Here is a 20,138-nt window from a genome sequence, read left to right on the forward strand (position 1 = left end):
CATCTATGTCATTTATACATAAGCATGAAATGGTACAGAATATAAATTTTTAAAGGAATAGCTATATTATTTGAAGGGAGATGTAATAAAACAGTAATAGTTGGGAACCTTAATGCATTTATTTCAGACTTGAACAAATCTAACAAAAATGATAAATGAGAAAGAATTTAAGAGCTTGCCTAGAATTTTAGAAATTCTAAATTTCTAAATTTATCTATTTCTAAGACTGTGTATGTTTTTTATAACTGCCTGATAACCTTTATAAAACTTGACCATAAACTAGGAGGTAAAAATGTCACAGACAAATCCAGAAATGTTGAACACATCCTTTACTGACTATAGTGCAATAAAATACAGGACTTTTGAAGAAAGTCTTCAAATAAATAACTCAGTCATTAAGGATTGGTAGGCCAAAGAACAAATCATAGAATCAGTATCTATTACTTATTTCCTTAAATAAAATAACAATAATGAATTATCATGCTAAAGATTTGGTTATTCAGCAAAAGCAATTCATAGAGGAAAATAGATATCCTCCCAAAATTCTTTGAGAAGAAAGTCCAACCTAATTCTTATGTCACATGCTACACTACGTGCCAAAGGATTCATGAGCAGAATATAAAAATTCGCATCATTTTTTAAAATTAGTAGATTGGAAGGAGGCATCTATGGTCTCTTCATATCCAACAGTTTAGAGAGCTAATCCATTCTTACTGGACCTGAAAATTGGTTTATCCATTCCAGAAGAAAATTTGGAATTATGTGAGAAAAGTCACTAAGTCATTCCCACACTTGAAGCTAGAGATCTCAGTGCTAAATATTTGTCCCAAGTGAGATCAAAGACTGAAAGAAAGGCTCCTCCATACCAAAATAGTCAAAACAACACTTCTCTGTGTAGCAAAGAGCTGGAAATAAAATGGATGCCAATCAATTAGGGAATGGCTGAACAAATTGTGGTATTTAAGTGTAATGGAATATTATGTAAATTATACTGTAAGACATGACCAATATGAGGTATTCAGAGAAACTTGGCAAGACTTGTATGAATTGATTCAGAGTGAAGCAAGCAAAACCAGAAAAACAATATACACAATAACTATTATAATGTAAGCAAAAAAGAATTCTAAAAGGAATCCAAATGTGTAACTGTAATGATTTGACTGTTTTTTGCGAAATATTTTTATATAAAATTTTGAATGAGGATAACCTACATAACCCTAGGGAAGATAAATAGGATGACTTGAGTGGAGAGCTGGATGAGATTTAAAGCCTGGTCCAGGGGGCTCGGTGTTTATAGGGGCTAAGAGGTCAGGGTAATGCTGTACAGTGATAGGCAGATGATAAGATGGCTCCGGTTGAGAGTTCGACAGGATAAGCAAATGTCCTTTCCTCATTGCTTTGGAGAGGTGGGAAACTACAGTTATGGAATCTTGTCTGCCTGGCAAATGTTACCTCTTTGTTGGTTTGCTTAACCAGTTTTCTTTATTACAATGGAAGACTCATAGGAAGGGTTGGGGTAATATGTCTGGAAATGACTGTGACATAAAAAAACAGAAGACTTCAATAAATTTTAATATTAAATAAACATTTATGGAGCACTTACTGTTTTCAGAAGCGTTCTGTTAGGAGATATGGAAATATACCATTTAGACAAGATATGGCTTATCTCTGTATATGGCACAGAGTCGATGTTGAATAAATGTTTATTGACTGCTGGCTGATTGACATGGTCCCTGCTCTCGCTGATATTATAGTTTCAATAGGGAAGTAACAGACAAACAGATAATTACAATACACAGAATTACATAAATACATCTCTAGTTTCCTTCCTTCTAAAACAACATACATTTAACCACTTCGTGAATATTGAAGTATGTTTTTATTAACTTTATGCTTTTGCTGTACATATTTTTATATATGCCTCTCCCAAAAACATATAAGCTCACTCTGAATCTTTTTAACTATTTTATTCTTTGTACTAGCCTAATACAATGCTTAACAATATTTTTTAAAAATATATTTTATTTTTCCCAATTACATATCAAAATAATTTTTTAACATTTTTTTTCTTTTTTAAGTTTTGAGTTCCCAATTCTACCCCTCCCTAAGATGGTGAGCAATCATTTATATATTATACATGTGCAATCATGGAAAACATTTCCATCTTCATTGAGTGGGTAGGTTAGTCAGTTAGTCAGTAGGTTGAGAAATACATTCAGAAAATGTGAAACAAAGGTCTGTGGGGGAGGTCCAAGAGAATTTTGTTTTGAAATGTTAGCCAAGTCCAGAGACCTGAGTGGCATCAAAAGGTTTATCCATTAGACCTAACTTAAGATGTCTGAACAACCCTGGAATATTTAGCTCTATCAAGCCAAATTATCTGTGTTCTTGGCAATATGTCAAAGAGATTATAAGCAGCCAATCACTGTGCTGTCCATATGCCCCTGAAGGCTGTTGTCTATCAGGGGGAAAAAAGGGGGGGGGGACTGTTTTCAACTCTCCCATTCTTTTGATTCCAAAAAAATTTCAAACATTCCACAAGTAGTTGAAAATCTTGGCAAGGAATCAGATTCTGTATGTGACCCCTGTCCTTACCTTTCCCCATTGGGTGGCTTACTCACTCAGGGCCAACATTTTGATATATTCTAGTTTGCCCATCTGTGCAATGGCTGTATAATTCTTGTTTCCCCAAAATATTTGTAAGAAGCTTTGTATTTCGCAATAAAAGGTACAGCATTAAGACAGAGAATCATTACTTATTCAATGATGGAAACCAAACAAAAGCCCTTTGAGTGCCCACTCTTTGTAAGCCCTCTGATAAATTACCTACTACTTAAACATTGGATTTCAGAGGTCATCAAATACTTTTTGTTTTGTTGTGTTTTCTTTATTATTTTTAAAAGCTAAACTGGCTCACTGGGGAATTCATGTTGGAATAAAAAGGCATGAAAGAAAGGGTATTTTCAGCTTGCACAATAGTACAAAGGAGAACAAGAATCATCATGTTTTTCTAAAGAGCTCACAGCTGTTTAATTTTATAGTAAAATTACTTTAATAACTTTGCTAATTCAAAGACAAAACCAAATGGCTTTTGTTGCAAAACTGGCCTGCCATATGTGATTTGGAAAAACCAAGTTAAGATTTAATCAGCTCCTAAGATCATATTAAAAATACAGAGTATTTTTCTTAATACTGATTGGGAGTAGTCATGATTAATCAGACTAGAAGTCAAATCTCAGAAAACATCAGTACCTTTGCTCAGTGTTGGGAAAAGAGGGAGGAAAGGTTCATATTTTCATACACTTTTCCTCTGGCTTCTCCCATCTTTCCATTAATCTTCCATGGACTTGCAGATACACTGATTGGTTTGTTTTAATACGAGGTCTGTTTACTTTTCAGGGATGGGCCTGTTATACAGGAAATTATCCAAAGTCTTCCAGCCAGAGTTGAAAATGAATTTTTTCAATAAAGTGTGCATGCTTAGTTTGGCCATCCTTAAATAGAGAGTGCGGACTCCTTCAAATATATTTTCAGGAGTCGAATTAGAGAATCTCTCTAAAGAGAAGGAAAGTCAAAGTATCCCACTGACTTCTTTGACATTGAGGAAACTGAGGCCCATTCTGAATGGGTTTGGTGATTTGTCTCAGGTCCCTTTGATAATGAGTAGGAGAATCAGAATTCTCATCCAGTGAGAATCAGTGTTCTTTCTATTCCACCAGATGGAGAGATACTATACCTTCACTTAATTCAACAGGGCCAGGCTTTCCATATGTTGCCCATTTTCAGAAGCAAAATAAACTGCTCTTAAAAAAAAAAATCTTGGTTACTCTTCCATATTAGGGAATATGGAAGCTTGTTTCCTTGGTTCCTATAATACTGAACTGGTTCTTACACCAGTTTATTTTTAGTCAGGAGAGAACCTTTCATGTAAGGGGCAGTGACTTCGAAGGATGCTAAACCTTGGAAAAAATCAATTGGCCACACACAACAGTTATGGTTGTAAATATAACGAAGTCATTGTATGTCGGAAAAACAAAGGATTTTCGTTTCCACTGACCCAGGCTTCCTCATCTTCCTTAGTGTATATTTTGAAAAATAAAATAAAAAAACCAAACCAAACGCCTGGCCACTGGGAATTGTTACCAATGAGAATAGTGTCTTTTTCTGCCTCAGATTGAAATCTGTGACTATTCTCTCCACCTTCTGCTTTTCTGTGGTCTCCCCTATGCAGAGCAGAGATGTAACACTAGAGGGCAACTGAGAGTTTTCTTTCAGCTAACAAAGCTTTGAGATGGGTTTAATATCAGCTTAGTGTTTCAACTTGCTAAGGATTTGTTTCCCTGTCTTCTTATTGCCACACATGTAACCTTGCCGTTTCCATCGCCAGCGAACAATAGTCCAAATAAAGGTCTTTGGAGGGAAATCGAGAGTGGTGCAGGCTAGAGCTTTTGCCCAAATAAGGATTTTTTTGGGGGGAGACCCCCATGGGTTAGATAATGATCAGCTGACAGTTGGTCATGAGTTAATAATGTTGCGTGCTGAAGTATGCAAACCATGTGGACAAAGACAAACAGAGAGAAACCGTAGCACAAGGGAGCAGAGCGTGCAGCCCTGTCTGGGGTGAACCAGGCCAGAAACTTGATGAAAATGGAAAGGGTCCTGAGAAAGAAGTTTTATCTTGATCAGGAGCCTTGGTAAAGCAGTGGCTGCCATAAGGCTCTTTGAGATTTTAGAGCTAGGCAGAAGTTTATTGATCTCTCTATTCAGGATCGCAGCTCCAGAGCTGGGAGGGACCTCCAAGGGCAGCTGGGCAAGCCTCCTTATTTGGCAAATGGGGAAACTGAGGCCCAGGTCCTGTGATTTGCTGAGATATAAAGGGTCAGAGGCTTAATCTGACCCCTTCATTTTACAGATGAGGAAACTGAGTCCCAGTGATTGATCAAGCAAAGGCAAGTTGCAAATGTCAGTTCCACTTTATAGATCTGAAAACTGAGGTTGAAAGAAGTGAGCAGTTTCTCCCAAAACACACTAGGAGCAACCAGCAAAGTCTAGATTGGAACACTTGTCTTCTGACATCTATGGTATTGATTATCCCAGGGTAGCAAGGGTCTGACCTTCTAAGAAAGGAAAATATATCCCAGAGGTAGAGTTAATCAAGCTATTTCCTTTTTATTTTCACAATCAGGACCCAAAGGGTATATCTCAAATTAATTTGGCCTGGTGCAAATCCTTTTAATTGGCATGTTGGGATTGGGGGGGCTACCTTCTGCTTAGGCTACTGTGCTAAGAAGGGTCAGAACATGACATAGGAGGAGACTTGGAGGGGCTGTGACCCAGATATTGATGAGTTCCAGACTTTAGACCACAGAAAGGGATGATTTGGTGTCTACGGCAATTTTCTTGGTGACTGGAATAGAGCTCATGTCATCTAGGTGAGCACATCCAAGAAAACCCATGTTCTGTTCCATCTCCACTCTGACACACGTCCTTTTTTTTTTTTTTTTGGAATTCTTGTCCTATTGCCTGCACATTCTGATGGCAACCCAGAGAGACTAACAGTCTGATAGGCAATCAGCAATTGAGAACTTACTACTGTAGCAAGCATAGAAATACAAAGAATAACACATGTCTCATACCCTCACCCTATTTACATTCTTTCAGGGACACATGGAACAAATGGAAGCAAATGATAACTTAGAAAGTTACCACAAAAAAATTAAAAAGCTTGTAGGAAAATCTGTGGCATTATAAAAGAGAAGCTACAACGTGTATCACTTAAGAATGAGAGGTTCATGGAAAGACTTACTTGAACTGATGCAAAGTGAAGTGAACAGGACCAGAAGAATGTTACAACAGTAACAACAGTATCATTCAATAAAGACCTAAGAATGATTTCATTATTCTCAGCAATACAGTGATCTAAGACAAAACAAAAGGACTAATGATAAACCATACTTTCTACCTCCTGAGAAAGTCCTGAAATTGTTGGAATATCTGAAATCCCTTTGTTCTACCTGCTGATTAATTCCTCTTTTTACCTTTGGTTAATATATCATTGAGTTTAACTTACCCTTCCTTTCCTTAAGGTCCTAAGATTTTAGCAGGGTGGGACTTGTGAAGTCATTTCTTTTTTTTTTCTTGCAAGGCAAATGGGGTTAAGCAGCTTGCCCAAGGCCACACAGCTAGGTAATTATTGTCTGAGACCGGATTTGAACCCAGGTACTCCTGACTCCAGAGCAGGTGCTTTATCCACTGCTCCACCTAGCTGCCCCTAAAGTCATTTCTTCTAACCCCCTTATTTTACATTTGAGCAAACTGAGAACCAGAGAGGTTACAAGTGAAAGGTCCAGTTGGTATATGGCAGAATCAAGATTTGGACCTAGGTCCAAATCTAGTCCACTTCATACTAAAGTACACATCAAATCATTTTCCAATTCTTTCCCCTCCAGTGATTTCTCCATCTGTCCAACCCTTCTCACATATTATACTCGTTCTTAGTGTTCAAAAATATTCTTTAATAATTTATTACAGTGCTCTTACTTTTGTATGTCATCAAAACCAGGGATCATCTAAGATCAAGAGTGAGTGTGTGTGTGTGTGTGTGTGTGTGTGTGTGTGTGTGTGTGTAAAATGGTGGGGAAAGGGGTTGTATAAACTGTAACTCAAGAAGTGATGAATCGCTGATACCAAAGATCATAGGTAGCTAAGTCAGTGTGGTTTAAGAGCCTTGAATTAAGGGAAATGAAGGGGTCAGAAACCTTGAATTCCAATCCTTGCTTCTTGTGTAACCTCAAACAAGTCATTTTAGGTCTCTGGGCCTCCATTTCTCCATCTGTAAAAGCTGGGGTCCAATGAGAAAACAATAATTGATAATAACAGCTGGCAAATTCCTAACACTTCAAGGTTTCCTAAGGTGCTTCACAAATATCGTCTCTATTCTCCTATCAACCCAGGAGGCAGATGCTATTCTCAATGATATTTTTCATATTAGGAAGCTTAAGGTTTAGGCATCTCAGTTAGGAAATAGTTGAGGTGGAAACACTGGGTTACCCAGTTCCATCCCATCCCTTCCAAGTCTAGGTTCTTTATCTAGCAACCTCTTCCATCTAAATAGGGACTGATTCTGCCCTCAGGGCCTTGTCCAAATACAAGTGACTTGGTATTTCAATTTTTCCAGCCTGATGGTGGCAGAAAAATTAAAAAGATGAGAAAAAAAATTCTCATTTTATGGAGTCCTTTTTTTTTTACTTCTAAAACTTCTTTCAGTGGCTGAAAGAATAGAGCCTTTTAAAACCAAAGTCTCCCCTTGGTGACATTGAGCTCCTTCCTTTGTGTTATTCCCTACCCCACCCCCTTCTTTTTAATGAGAAAGTCCAGGATTAAAAATAAAAATCACCCTCATAATTTTTCAGTCTCAAGTCTGCACTCACTTGAATGTCTCCATGCTAATTCACACCACCCCAAAAAAGTGTCCATTTCAGTTACTTTCAAATGGGGAATGTTTTCTTAAGAGATGTAGCAAATCGATTATCCTCCACGTCGAGAATAGAATATCTCGTTTCCAAACCCAAACCAGGAGAAATGGTTGAACAAGGATGCACTGTGTACATACGAGTTAGAAAATTGTTCTGATATTTACTGCTTCTTTCAAGGATATTCAATACGAAATGTAGCTTTCAAATCTCTTCTCTCGTGTTCTATTTTAACTCCACAGAACATTTCAATTACAGATAAGAAACAGTAGGTCTCTTGATTATTTTTTTAATGACAAAAATTCATCCTCTGTATTTACAAGGTTACTCTTGGCTTTAAATCATTGGGAGATTGAGGAAATCCAAATTTTTGCCTGTGGTAGAAACATTTCCAACACAAATTCTGAAACACTGAAAAAATGTCAAGCATCTGAGGGGTTAACATTAATTTTTTTTTATTATGTGATACCATCCTGAGAAAGAATGTATATCTGTGTTTACAGAGACTTCTTCCAAAAATGGAAATTTGAGATTTTTCTAAATTGAGGCTTAAGTCTTTTTCAGAGACCCATCTAGTTTAACATTTGAACAATATTCTTTTGTCCTAGTTTTAATGGGTAGCTTGTGGGGTTCTCTCCCCCCCCCCTTGTTTTCTCTATCCATTGATAGCCCAACTGATCCACTGGTTGGCATTGGTTCTACACAAGTCGATCCATAGAAAGTGGATGAGATGGGAAAAATACACAGGGAATAGAAAGAGCAAAAGTTTAAATCCCCCCCAAGCCAGTCCTAGAGTATATCATAATAATAATAATAATAGCAGTAATCGCATTTATATAATTCTTTGAGATTTATAAAGACTGATTTAATCCTCATAACAACCTTGTGAGATCGGTATTATTATTTATTCCCATTTTGCAGAGAAGGACTGAAGCCAAGAGAAAATGCCTTGCCCAGGTTCACACAGCTAAGAATGGTCTGAGGCAGGATTTGAACTCATATCTTTCTGACTCCCAGTCCAGTACTGTGGCACCTAGTCAGTGCTGGTAGTACTTAACTATTTGCCATCTTTAATTTGCCATAAATATTCTGTAGGACAGTCACCCCAACCTGTGCATGGCTTTCATGCTTTGATACCACATGGGCATTTGGGAACCCATGCCAAGATGCTCTCAACCCTTCTGAACCTCAAAAGCAGATGATTTCACAGGGCAAAGTTCCCCAGATGCCCTTTTGCCCTAGAGCAGGAATCTCGAGGAGCAGCCTTGACCACAAAATAACTTCAAGGTGCTGTGTTTTGCCTCTCCTCCCTTCACTTCCTGCCTTCCTGAGGACACCTCCCCCTTCTTCAGAAATTTTCTGACCAGGGAGGCGTTGGTTGAAGGGAGGGGGAGGAGAAGTGAAATTTTGAAATCTCACATGGTCCTGATCTCCTTTCCCACTTGTAGAAGGCTTTTTTTTAAAGACCAAGTACCATGACAAATTCTATTTCCCTTTCTGTTTTACAACTGCCCTCAATTCTCAACATCAATGATAGCATCTCAAAGGTGTAGTTGACCCAACACAATGTGAGAGGATAGGACTAGCCTGAGAGTTGAGATCTGGAGGTATGTGGTTGGGGAAAGTAATTTCCTCAGTTTCCTTAGCTATAAGAAGAGAGGATTAAATTTCAATAATAACTAAAATTCATATGTAACATGTACAAAGTACTATTCCTACGTTATCTCATCAAGCTTAACAACCGTGGGTTATAACCTCTTTTGTACCACGGACCCCTTTGTAGTCTGGTGAAGTCTTTGAACTCCTTCTCGGAAGAATATTTCCAAAAGCATAAAATAAAAAAAACCAGAATTTCAGAGGAAATCAGTTACACTAAAAATACAGTTATCTAATTTTTAACCCTAGAATAGGAATTCCTGTCTGAAATAATATGGGGTAAAGCACATTTTACAAAAGGGATCACTGAGGCAAACATCTGAGACAAGAATTGAAACCATGTCTTCCTGGCTCCAGTTTCAGTCTTCTTAACCACTGCTATATTTTTTAGTCTTCTTGGCATTCAGTTTCTGAGTCTGTAAATATTCACAAACTGTATTCTAGTTATCATCATCCTTTAGGTCAAAAAACCATTTCAGACCAACTAAATTTTTTCTGGGATCCTTGAAATGCCATATCCCTCTCAACCCCATAATATGGCAAAACAACCTATGGAACTCTGCTTGTTGGTCAGTGGGAGATGTCTGAATTGTTTGATCGATGTCTCTCCTCACCATTCTCCCTTGGAAATTCATCAGGGTCGACAAAGCTAAAGATGTCGTAAGTGGTTTACTCCATTTTGAAGGCAAGAATTCATAGTTACATGCTTTCAAACCAATTAGTGATACAGATGAACCAGCATGATCTGTTTAGTTTACGAGGAGGAAAATATAACAATTTGTGTTTTTAAGTGTTTCTGAGAAATGAAGCCCTCTAAGGCAGAGAAAGAAAAGGCAAATCAAGAAGATATGCAAATCCAATGCCTCTGAAAACACCCAAACTTCCATCAAGGCTATTACCAATTGCTCTAGCCTTCCCAAGGATGAGATGGGAGTGAGTAAGAGTAGGGGGTGGGGGTGTGTCACCTGGGAAGGGAGAGAGGAGTGCTTAATTACTTACTTGGTCTATTTGGACATGAGCTGCTCAGGAGAGGTGCAGGTATGACAAATGAGGTCATACATTCCATTGGACTACCTCACTCTTTTTGACACAAAGCCATCAAGGTGAGGCCTCTACTTCCTCTGGCTTCATTTCGTCATCCTCCTTGTAACAAAATGACTGCACATTTCCCAGGTTGATTTCGACAAAAGTTGTAGTTAGTGGGTACAGGGAGCCTGGCCAGGAGGCCTTGTTACAGCAATGGATCCAAGCCAGAAAACTCAGGGCCCAGGCTTGTCACCCTCTATTTCCAACCACATTCCCGTTCTTGGAGCCTTCTCTAATGCATTTGCTTATTCCTATTGGATTATGTGGTAATTTAGGACTGAATAATGAACTTGGGCTCGTGTTTTTTTTTTTTTTATGGAGGGTTTTTGTAATCTCATCCATTGGAGTAACCTGAGGCCAAATTATCCGCTTACAAAGGTGTGTTGGAAATGTCTAATATCTTTATTTGGAAAAGAGGGAAATTGAATTTTCAGAACAATTAGAAAATAGAAAGTCCTACAGTCTGATTTGTAAGTACCCAAAGATATCTTTACTCAACTGATATTGCAATGATCTGGTTTTTTTTTTTCCATGGGAGATATCCCTTACTTTTAAAGATCATATACAACCCTTCTATGTCTTAGGAGACTATTTGAGGAGTTGTTAGATTCTCCCCATTCTCTACCTCCACCCCTCCCCCAAAATCATCATTTTGTGATGCTCATCCTAGAAATAATTTTTTTTAATTATGACTAATACTAGATACCAAACTCTGAATCCATCTCCCATGTTGATGCCCCAAAGTTTCTCCAGCATGGTAGGCAAAGACCATCTAGAGATTACCACCTATTCTAGAATGTTGGTTATGAGCAATTCATTGGCTCAATGGATAGAGCACTGATCTTGGATTCAAGAGGATGGGAGTTCGAATCCAGCCTTGCCACTTAATAGCCACATGACCTTTACTTAATAGCCACTTAACCCTTACTGCCTCACATCCAGGGCCATCTCCAGTCGTCCTGATTCAGATCCGACCACTGGACCCAGATGGCTTTGGAAGATAAAGTAAGGTTGGTGATGTAGCACAGCATCCCTTCAGTCAAATCCAATTCTTGTGCTTGTCATGGCATCATATTCCTGATGTTGTGGTCTTCTTCTTTGAAAATGAAGGACAAACATTATTATTCTAGTATGTTGGCTAAGATCAAATGCCATTATCATTCTTGGTGATCTCACTCTTGTATTCCTCTCTCAGTGAATTGCATAGCTTCCTTTGAAGCATTTGTACCAATTTTCAGTCTAGGAGAAAAATTCAGTAAAAGTCAGCTAGCAGCTTTTAAACTTAGGATCTCTTCAGTCTTATAAATAGGTGCCTTCTAAACACAAAGTTAGATTCAGCTGATGGCTATATGAACCACTTGCCAGGTGTAATGAGTTAACCATACTGTTGTAAGCCCCTCTCGGTGAGGGGTTGTGTGTAGGCAGATGTGCTTGAAAATAGTAAATATAGAAATAAATGCAATTTCTGAGAAACATTTCTATATTTATATTTTTATAGTCATGTGCTCAGACCATATTTAGTTTTTAAGTTTTGGTGTTGTTGGTTTGAAGTATCTGAAAGAAGAGAAATCCTATAAGGGACAATCTGCAAACTCCTTTTTCTTTTTTTATGCTCTCAAAGTCAAATGTGGTTTCAATAGAAACCAAGACTGGCAGAAGCCTCTGAGTCTCAACCTTTTAAATTAATAACTTAAAAACACCCAAACTATTTTTTGCCACGGCGAAAGAGGAAGTCTCTGAAAAGTCAAAAGGGAAACATTTAAAATAGAACACAGCAATGACAATTAAATTAGTTTTTCCAGAAAGAGCATGTCCCACCCTGCAGCTCATCAGAGTATTTTTAAGATTGTGTCTCTGTAAACAGAGCTTTGAGATCCTCAGAGGAATGGCATTAGAGAAATGTAGGCTATTATCCACAGGGTTTGCTGTACACCATACCACATGGTCTAATGCTTTTTGGTCTCTAGTATTTGAGTCACTGGCCTTTTGTTTGCCCTTGCTGTCCTGTGGCAATTTGCAATCAAATGAGTTAACTTTCCTCCGACTCCCTCTCCACCATATTGATCTCTGGTGTCAGACTTTCTCAGCTACTCTTTGGAAAACTCAGGCCTGTGATTTTCAGTGGGCCAGCCTACCAGGGAGCTTCTCCTATCTCTGGTGTGGAGGGCCACCAAGCATATCTTGGGAGAATACAGAGCTTTGCTCATTGGCAAAAGCCTTCTCTTTACAAAACAAGAAAGACTTGTTCAAAGTCGAGTCGATCCAACTTTTCGAGGTGTTTATCTTTATGGTGTTTCCAAAACTATGAATGTTAAAACGAGAGGGTTACCGCAGGAAGGAAGGGACAAATTGAAAAACAGGAACATTTAGGCCAAAAGCAATTTACTTAGCCAGTAGCTGGGTACATTTCCGTTGTTTTGTTAATATGAATTGTTATTCTTATTGGGATTATTTATCATGAGTGCTTTTGTCCCTTACACCGAGACTTGCCCAATTCTGTAATACACAGAAGTGAATGTGCGGTCATGCCCTAGTGATCTGGGATCTGAAATGGTTTGTTTGGCCAGGAAAGCTGGCAGGAGCCGCTCATTAGTACAGTGGAGGACAATGCCCAGATGATGCCCATAAAGGGTGTCGGGCCACATGAGACTGTTGGAGCTCCCTGAATTCTCTAGGGATTATCACCCGTGCTGTTGTACCCTCCCAGTGACTGAGATTTCATAAAGGTCGAATATTTGTTCATTTCACAGCACTAAGTTAGAAGAAAAGATGGCCAGTGGGTACAGGAAATCCTTGTCCAAACCACAGAGATTTTTAAATGATTAGCCAGAAGAGCAATTGTGACTAATACGGGGGAGTAAGCGTGAGAGGGATTAAGACCTCTAGCCTCTTGGTTTTCAAGCCCTTTATTGGATTTCTGGGGCCCCCCTGTTCAGAAAAATTCATAGTTTACTGAACCACCAGAGATTGGCCATCATCAAATGTTCTGTGGTCCTGGAGTGACGTGGACATGGCAGTTTCTTTCACCCGTAGAAAGTTCTCTGTTAACTACTCCAGTCAGGGTTATTAAAATAAGTGTCTTCTTACATGAGTGTGGGTGGCTAGATATGAATTATACATTCACACACACATATGCACCCTCTGTAGGCAAATATGTGTACATGTTTGGTTTTGTGTGTTTCTGTGTGTTTTGTAAATTTGTGGGCAAGTTTAATGGTCTCTTAGAAGGGAGAGATTAATAAAACTGGTTTGAACCAGTTTGAACCAGAATTAGATAGGTGCTGCCCCAATTTCCCTATGTGTCTTTCCTAGTGGAGACCAGTTTTTTTTTATTTTCCCTTCCCCCTACTCCCCTTAAGTTTGGGGTTCTTAAAAATGCCATTTATTCTCTGTAGTGCAACAGTGACCAACTTTTGTCTTCAAGGAAGATCAAATGACATTATGTATGTAGAGTATTGTTTAAACCTTAAAGCTCTAAGGCTCTTAAATTGAGGTCTATGGACTCTAAAAATATAGATTTAGTTACTCTTTCAATATAATCAATTTTCTTTTAAACCTAATGTATTTTACTTTATTTATCTAATAATATTATTTTGAGAACCAGTCCATAGATTTCACTAGACTGTCAGAGGGGCCCATCACACACAAAAAGTTAATTTCCAGCTGTTAATATTAAGGACAATATGCATGGTGACTTGGTTTGGAACTGGGTTGGCAGTAGGGGATTGTGAACAAGAATTGACTGAGCACCTGGTCTGTGCCAGTCACCGTGCTAAGTAGATACCAAATACTATCTCATTTATCCCTCACAACAACCCTCCAAAGTAAATGCTGTTATAACCCACATTTTACAGTTGAGGAAACTGAGGCAAACAGAAGTTAAATGACTTGCTCAAGGTCACACAGGTGCTATGTGTCTGAGACAGCATTTAAATTTGGCTCTTCATGTCTCTATCCATTGTGCCACCTAAAGGATAAGGGATTAGTTACTTAATGTAGGATAATTAAAGGCTGAATTTCTTCCTCTTTACCCCCTGTAACTTCACACACACACACACACACACACACACACACACACACCTAGCATAGCTGGAAAAGAAAAACCTGGCTCACCCTACATGAACATGCTATTTTCAAGACTTCCTGCTATATTTTTATCAAAAGTTGATCTCCTGAGATCTCAAAACTATCCCTGAAGCCAAACTGCATCTTTAACTCAATGCCACTCAAGGTAGTATTTTGGGGAACTGGATAAAATTCAGAAATTCATTTAGAAACCAGGGTGGCACCAGGCTTTAGATGACCCTTCCGGTAGAGACTGGTGAGCAGAACCTTGAACACCCACCAAATTGGACATCCACTGAGAGTTGTTATAAAATCCCAGTCTCTCAGAGATCACTATTTTGGGGTTGAAGACCCTTGACGACATCCCCTATAAGAAATTCAGATTCTCCTTGAAGCCCTCTAGGGATGGGGAACTCACTACCTATTGAGGAAGCTCACTCTAATTTTAGGAAATTTTTTCTATCTGGATTTCTCTAGCTTTTCCCCTAATTTGATCAGGACTCAGCAATTCCAGTAGAATTTTCATGACATGCCTTCCAAAAACAATCTTCAGACCCCTTTCCATCATCCTAAATTCAACACATCCATATAACAGATTCATTTTCTTTAATTTTTCAAATATATAGATGGTTTGAAACTGGGAGAGGGTAGGAGGAATAACACCCTGTGCAGTCATACTGGCAGTCATATCCAGTGAAGATAAGCAAAAAGACCAGGGCACCATCTTTTCCATCCTTCCATACCAAATAGGAAATAGTGCCACTTATTCAAAGATTGATTATTAATTCAATATCTAGCCTTTATATAGCAAAGGACTTGACAAATATTTCATTTTATCCACACAATTAACAATTAACAATCCTGGGAGATGAAATGAGTGCTATTGGGGTTTTTTTTTTAGTTTTTTGGGGGGGGGTTTTTGCAAGGCAAATGGGGTTAGGTGACTTGCCCAAAACCACACAGCTAGGTAATTAGTAAGTGTCTGAGACAAGATTTGAACTCAGGTACTCCTGACTCCAGGGCTGGTGCTCCATCCACTACACCACCTAGCCACCCCTGAGTACTATTGTTAACACCCATTTTACAGGTGAGAACACTGAGGCAGACAGAATTAAGTGACTTATCCAGGGTCAAATACCCAGAATATCTCTGAGGGCATGATTTGAGTCCAGTTTATTACTCTAATCCCTGTACTTCCTAACTTCTTTTTTTTTAAGTTTTTGCAAGGCATTGGGGCTAAGTAGCTCGCCCAAGGTCACACAATTAGGTAATTATTAAGTGTCTGAGGCTGGATTTGAATGCAGCTCCTCCTGACTCCAGGGCCACTCTCTAATTTTTTAAAGATGATGAGTTTTCCCTTGAGTCTTCTTGTCCCACTTAAAAGTTAATTCTTTTATTTGTGACTTGTTTGGATTCTTGGAATTGGATGCAGGCTCATACTTTGTTGTTGAGTTTGTAACTTCCTGTATTTCTCTAAGTGCTTAAACAACTCCAAGAATGTTGACTATGGCTTCTTCTTGGGATGAGTGTTGACCCATGTTGCCTGGTCTTGCTCCCATCTGCCAACAGGTGGACTTTCCCTGGAATGCAAGCACAGGATATTTGTTAGGATTGGAACAGAGGCTACTACAGACTTGGGGGCGGCGGTGTCCTACTGTTTGGTTTGCTTTTGGGGTTGGGTTTTGTTGTTGTTGTTGTATAAAGAAACATTTCAGCCTAGGCCAAGTTTTCGGTTGCATTCAGCTTTGACTTTATTTTGGTGACTGCCATTCGAGTGTCCCCGGTGCTTCACAGGCAGTAATGCTCTAGCTCTGCAGCCAACTGCCATAAATTGTGGGAACACTTCTGTTCCTCTACAGTGTCGCCTACACCAGATATGAAACTCCTTGGCTCGCGGCTCCTCGGGGTGTCAGATTCATAGAGTCCTAGTCGAGCTTGGTGCAAGAGGTCAGAGTCAACAAAACAATTAGGATGAAATCACCAGCCCCATTAAGAAGGTGGAGAGCGTGGAGCGGCCCTGGCTGCCAGTCTGGCAAGTCCAGAGGCTCATCCCACACTCCCACACTCCGGGCTAGTCACGGCTCTGTGTTTACATGAGTAATGGAGCCTCAGGGGGAGGGGAGTTGTAAGCAGAGAGCAGAGACTCCGAGGCTCATTTGGAGGAAAGCTGACATCCACACCGAGGCAGCCCGAGCCACCCAGAGATGTAGTAGTGGGCAATCACATGCTACAGACGGCTGGCATTCATGAGCACAGATAGAAATCAGGCCGATGCTTGTCGATTGGAATGGGTAAATTATTACTTTCTCTTTGCTTCATTCTGGGGCAGGTTTTCTTTTGATCATAAAGCCAGGCGAGACTTCTGAAACAATTTCATGTTTTGGAGGGAGGGGAGAAGGAACCGGGCACTAGGGATAAAGAACAATACCAACATTTTATCATCATTGTTGTTATTATGCCTAAAGTTAGGGCAACTTTTCCCACAGATTAGTAGCCTTAATAGTATTTGCCAAATGCTTAGGACATAAGGTGCCCTAAAATCCATTGCTGAACTGTATGGCCAAAAGTTGGATTAACAGCAGCTGGGTAACACTGGAGGGAGAAGTGTGTGGTACCTTGAAGGAAAGCAGAGCTTGGCTACCTTGAAAAGTCAGTTGTCTTTTAGTTCACCTAGTACTCTGTGCCTCTTCAGTGAGCCGGAGGCTTCTTAGCTCTGGTTGCCAATGGGAGTTTAATGGAGAAACTTATGCTGGACAGTGGTGATGCTCAATCAACATCTGCCTTCTCTTCCTCCCTTTTTGTGGGTCTTAAAAGGAATTAAGTTTGACATCAGGGATGAAATACGACTTTGATTTGCATCCTGGGTACGGCCCTTTTCCAAAAAGCCTCAGAAGAGCTGAACGAGTCTCGGCATGAGCTGGCAGGGGGTGGGGGATAAGGGGTAACTTTAAATAAACCTCAGGATTTCCATAAAACTGGTCCTGAAAAGAAAGTTGAACAGGCTGGTTTATATGCCTCTGCCAAATATGTTCAAGATGTTGATTGTCCTGACCACGGATTAGTGAAAAACATTTAATATTGCTCAGACAGTTTAAGTGACTTCCTTTTAGATACATGTGTGGATATGTGTATAAATGTGAATATGGGCATCTCTGTACGGGCACATATGTATATGCATCTCTATGTATGTATACATGGATACATGTATCGGTATGTACATGTGTCTGTTTATCTTGGCACATGTGTTTATGTATTGATTGAGCACATATGTGTATCTATATGTATGTAGATTTATGTATTTATATAAGTACATGTGTGTATATATTGGCATAGATGCATTTATATTTGTGTTATTTCTATTTATATTGTGTTCACTATGGGTTGGATCATATACATGTGTCTATGTGTATATTTGTTGATATATTATTTAAGCACATATGTGTGTCTATATGTATGTTATTTATATTGTATGCACATTGGGTTGGATCATATATATGTGTGTTATATATATATATATATAGACATGCCTATATGTAAGTATATTTACATATAGTTTTTCTATATCCATAGTTTTCTCTATTGTTATTTATAATTGTTTTGTTTTTATATGTATGTGTGTGTATATATGGATATTACACCGCTATTTCTATCCATATATATTTCTTTATTTTGTGGTCTGAGAGACTGTGGCCACTTGGAGAAATTTTCTAAAGTAGATGTTTTCAAAGACTCATGTTGCCATGACCTCACAAATAGCCTGCTAGATCATTTAGGATTAGGGGATCCTGAACAGAATGGGTCCCAGGCTGGTTCAGAGATGATTTCCCACTCTGGATGTTTCTCTAAAGATATCTTTTCCATCTGTGGGGAAATACATTTTCTTTCTGTCAACTCCTTTCGAGACAAAGGGCTTGGTTTTAGATTAATTAGATATGTTAATGTAGAATAGATTAGTCTTGGGAAGTGGGGTCCAGTGATTCATAGTCTCCGCCAATCCAACCCATCGGGGTGAGCGACTCCTAATGAGAGGTGGCTGGGCCCAGATGTGCCCAGATGTACGTTTCTATGAACAATTACCAGAGATTGATTTTGAGCCTGGTTTGGTTGGTTAAGAAAACAAAGCCATGTAAATGAAAATGACTATAAATTGTTCTCCATTTGTTTTCAGCACCAAATCTTAAAGGAAGGCCACGCAAAAAGAAACCGTGCCCTCAGAGAAGAGATTCGATAAATGGCGTTAAGGATTCCAGTAGTAACTCAGATGCCAGAAGCATTGCCAAGGTAGAGTCACTCATTCAGAGCTATCCATTTTACTCATCTTTCTATTTCTCTTTTTAAAAAAAATCTTTCCATTTTTGTTTCTTGATGCAGTTTTTCCAATCAGAATCTGTTGGCATCCTATGAAGTGTGTGGTGTAGGGCAGAGTGACAAAGACAGAGAGAGGAGAGAGAGAGAGAGAGAGAGAGAGACAGTCAGGGAAAGAAGAGAGAGACAGAGACAAGGAGAAAAGAGACAGGCAGAGACAGAGACAGGGAGAAAAGGGGGGGAGAGAGAGAGAGACAGACAGACAGACAGACAAAGAGACAGAGAGAGATAGGGAGAAAAGAGGGAGAGAGAGAGAGACTGAGAGAAACAGAGAGAAGAGAGACAGAGAGAGAGAGAGAGAGAAATTTGACTTTCTGATTAGTCAACAGAAAGACTTCCCACCTCCAGTTTTGGCTGCTGGGTAAAGGGCTTGTGATTAGTAGCTACGTCATCAAGGCAGAGATTTCATAATTGGGACCACAATGACATAGTTTACTCTTGCCATATCCAAAATAAATTAGCTGAGCCATTCTTCCTTTCCCCCATGTACTCTTAAATATCTTCCAAAGATTAATAGAGGATGAAATTAGAAGTATCTAAATTTAGTCATTTTAATTGTGTTTCCTCCCAGGTCACCCCCAGATTAAGAGTCTGACTAGGAGAAAGGAATATGGAATAAAAGCCAGAATCCCCAGCTAGACCTTTGGGAGCTTGTTCCTGAGATCTGAATTACATAGAACCTTGAAAAGAGATGTTTGAGGTGTTTTATTCTCACTTTACATGAAGGGTTAAAGGGGTCAGTTTGTATTTATAGCCTTACCTCTAGGTTTTGCTGGCTTGGATCAGATTGCTATAGCTCAGTTTACCAGGTATTTGGATTGGGTGACATTTTTATGCTAAAGACAGTTATGCTTCCCCCCACTAAAAACAAAACCAGTCCTCATAATCAACTCTGTAAGACTAGAATTAAGGGCCAGATTTCAGCAAACTATTTCTAGAGCCAAATTCTGAATCCCTGAAGCTTTCAGTGGGAACCTGGGCAGACTTTGATGTAGGGAAATAGGAGCTTGGCCCCCATGACATAGCTTCATAGGAGAATCTCCCCTCCCAGAATTTCTAATCAGAGTGCTTGATTATATAACATGTTAGGATTTATAAAACTCTTCTTTCACAATCCATATAATCAATATTGACTGAATCTGGCGTGCTTTCTCACCAGAAAGTCCAAAGGAGTTCTTTAGTGCATAGGGGGAGAGACAGACAGACCAACAGAGAGAGGGAGATAAAAAAGGAAAGAGAAAGAAGGAAAAAAGAGAAAGGACAAGGGAGGGGAAAAAAAAGAGGAAATGAGAAAGAGAGAGGATTGATTATGTATCAGGAACTCTTCTAAAGTGCTAAGAATCCAAAAGCAAACCAAAAAAAAAAAAAAAATCAGTGCCTGCCCTCAAGGAGCTTATGTTCTAGTGGGTGGGGAATATAAAACAAAAGGGAAAATGGGGGAAAGAGGAAGAGACAAAGTGGAAAAATAAAGTTCTTGAGTCCTTCCTGAGATAA

The 20,138-nt window shown here is 39.1% G+C and overlaps 1 protein-coding gene across 2 annotated transcripts in view; it reads left to right on the top strand.

Annotated features, from left to right (window-relative positions):
- Window positions 1-20,138, top strand: part of ARID5B (AT-rich interaction domain 5B) — a 206,354-nt gene that overhangs the window by 136,168 nt on the left and 50,048 nt on the right. Inside the window, exons 1-2 of one of the 2 annotated variants that reach the window (XM_074232335.1) lie at window positions 1-16,570; window positions 18,448-18,560. The exon at window positions 1-16,570 is cut by the window's left edge and continues 44,586 nt beyond it. In XM_074232335.1, the coding sequence (XP_074088436.1) occupies window positions 16,567-16,570; window positions 18,448-18,560 (117 nt within the window). In that variant the 5' untranslated portion in view covers window positions 1-16,566. The remainder of the gene's footprint in view (window positions 16,571-18,447; window positions 18,561-20,138) is intronic. The other variant, XM_074232334.1, reaches the window with a different exon arrangement.

Source organism: Macrotis lagotis, chromosome 4 (genome assembly GCF_037893015.1).
Source record: "Macrotis lagotis isolate mMagLag1 chromosome 4, bilby.v1.9.chrom.fasta, whole genome shotgun sequence".
In the NCBI taxonomy this organism is placed as follows: domain Eukaryota; kingdom Metazoa; phylum Chordata; class Mammalia; order Peramelemorphia; family Peramelidae; genus Macrotis; species Macrotis lagotis.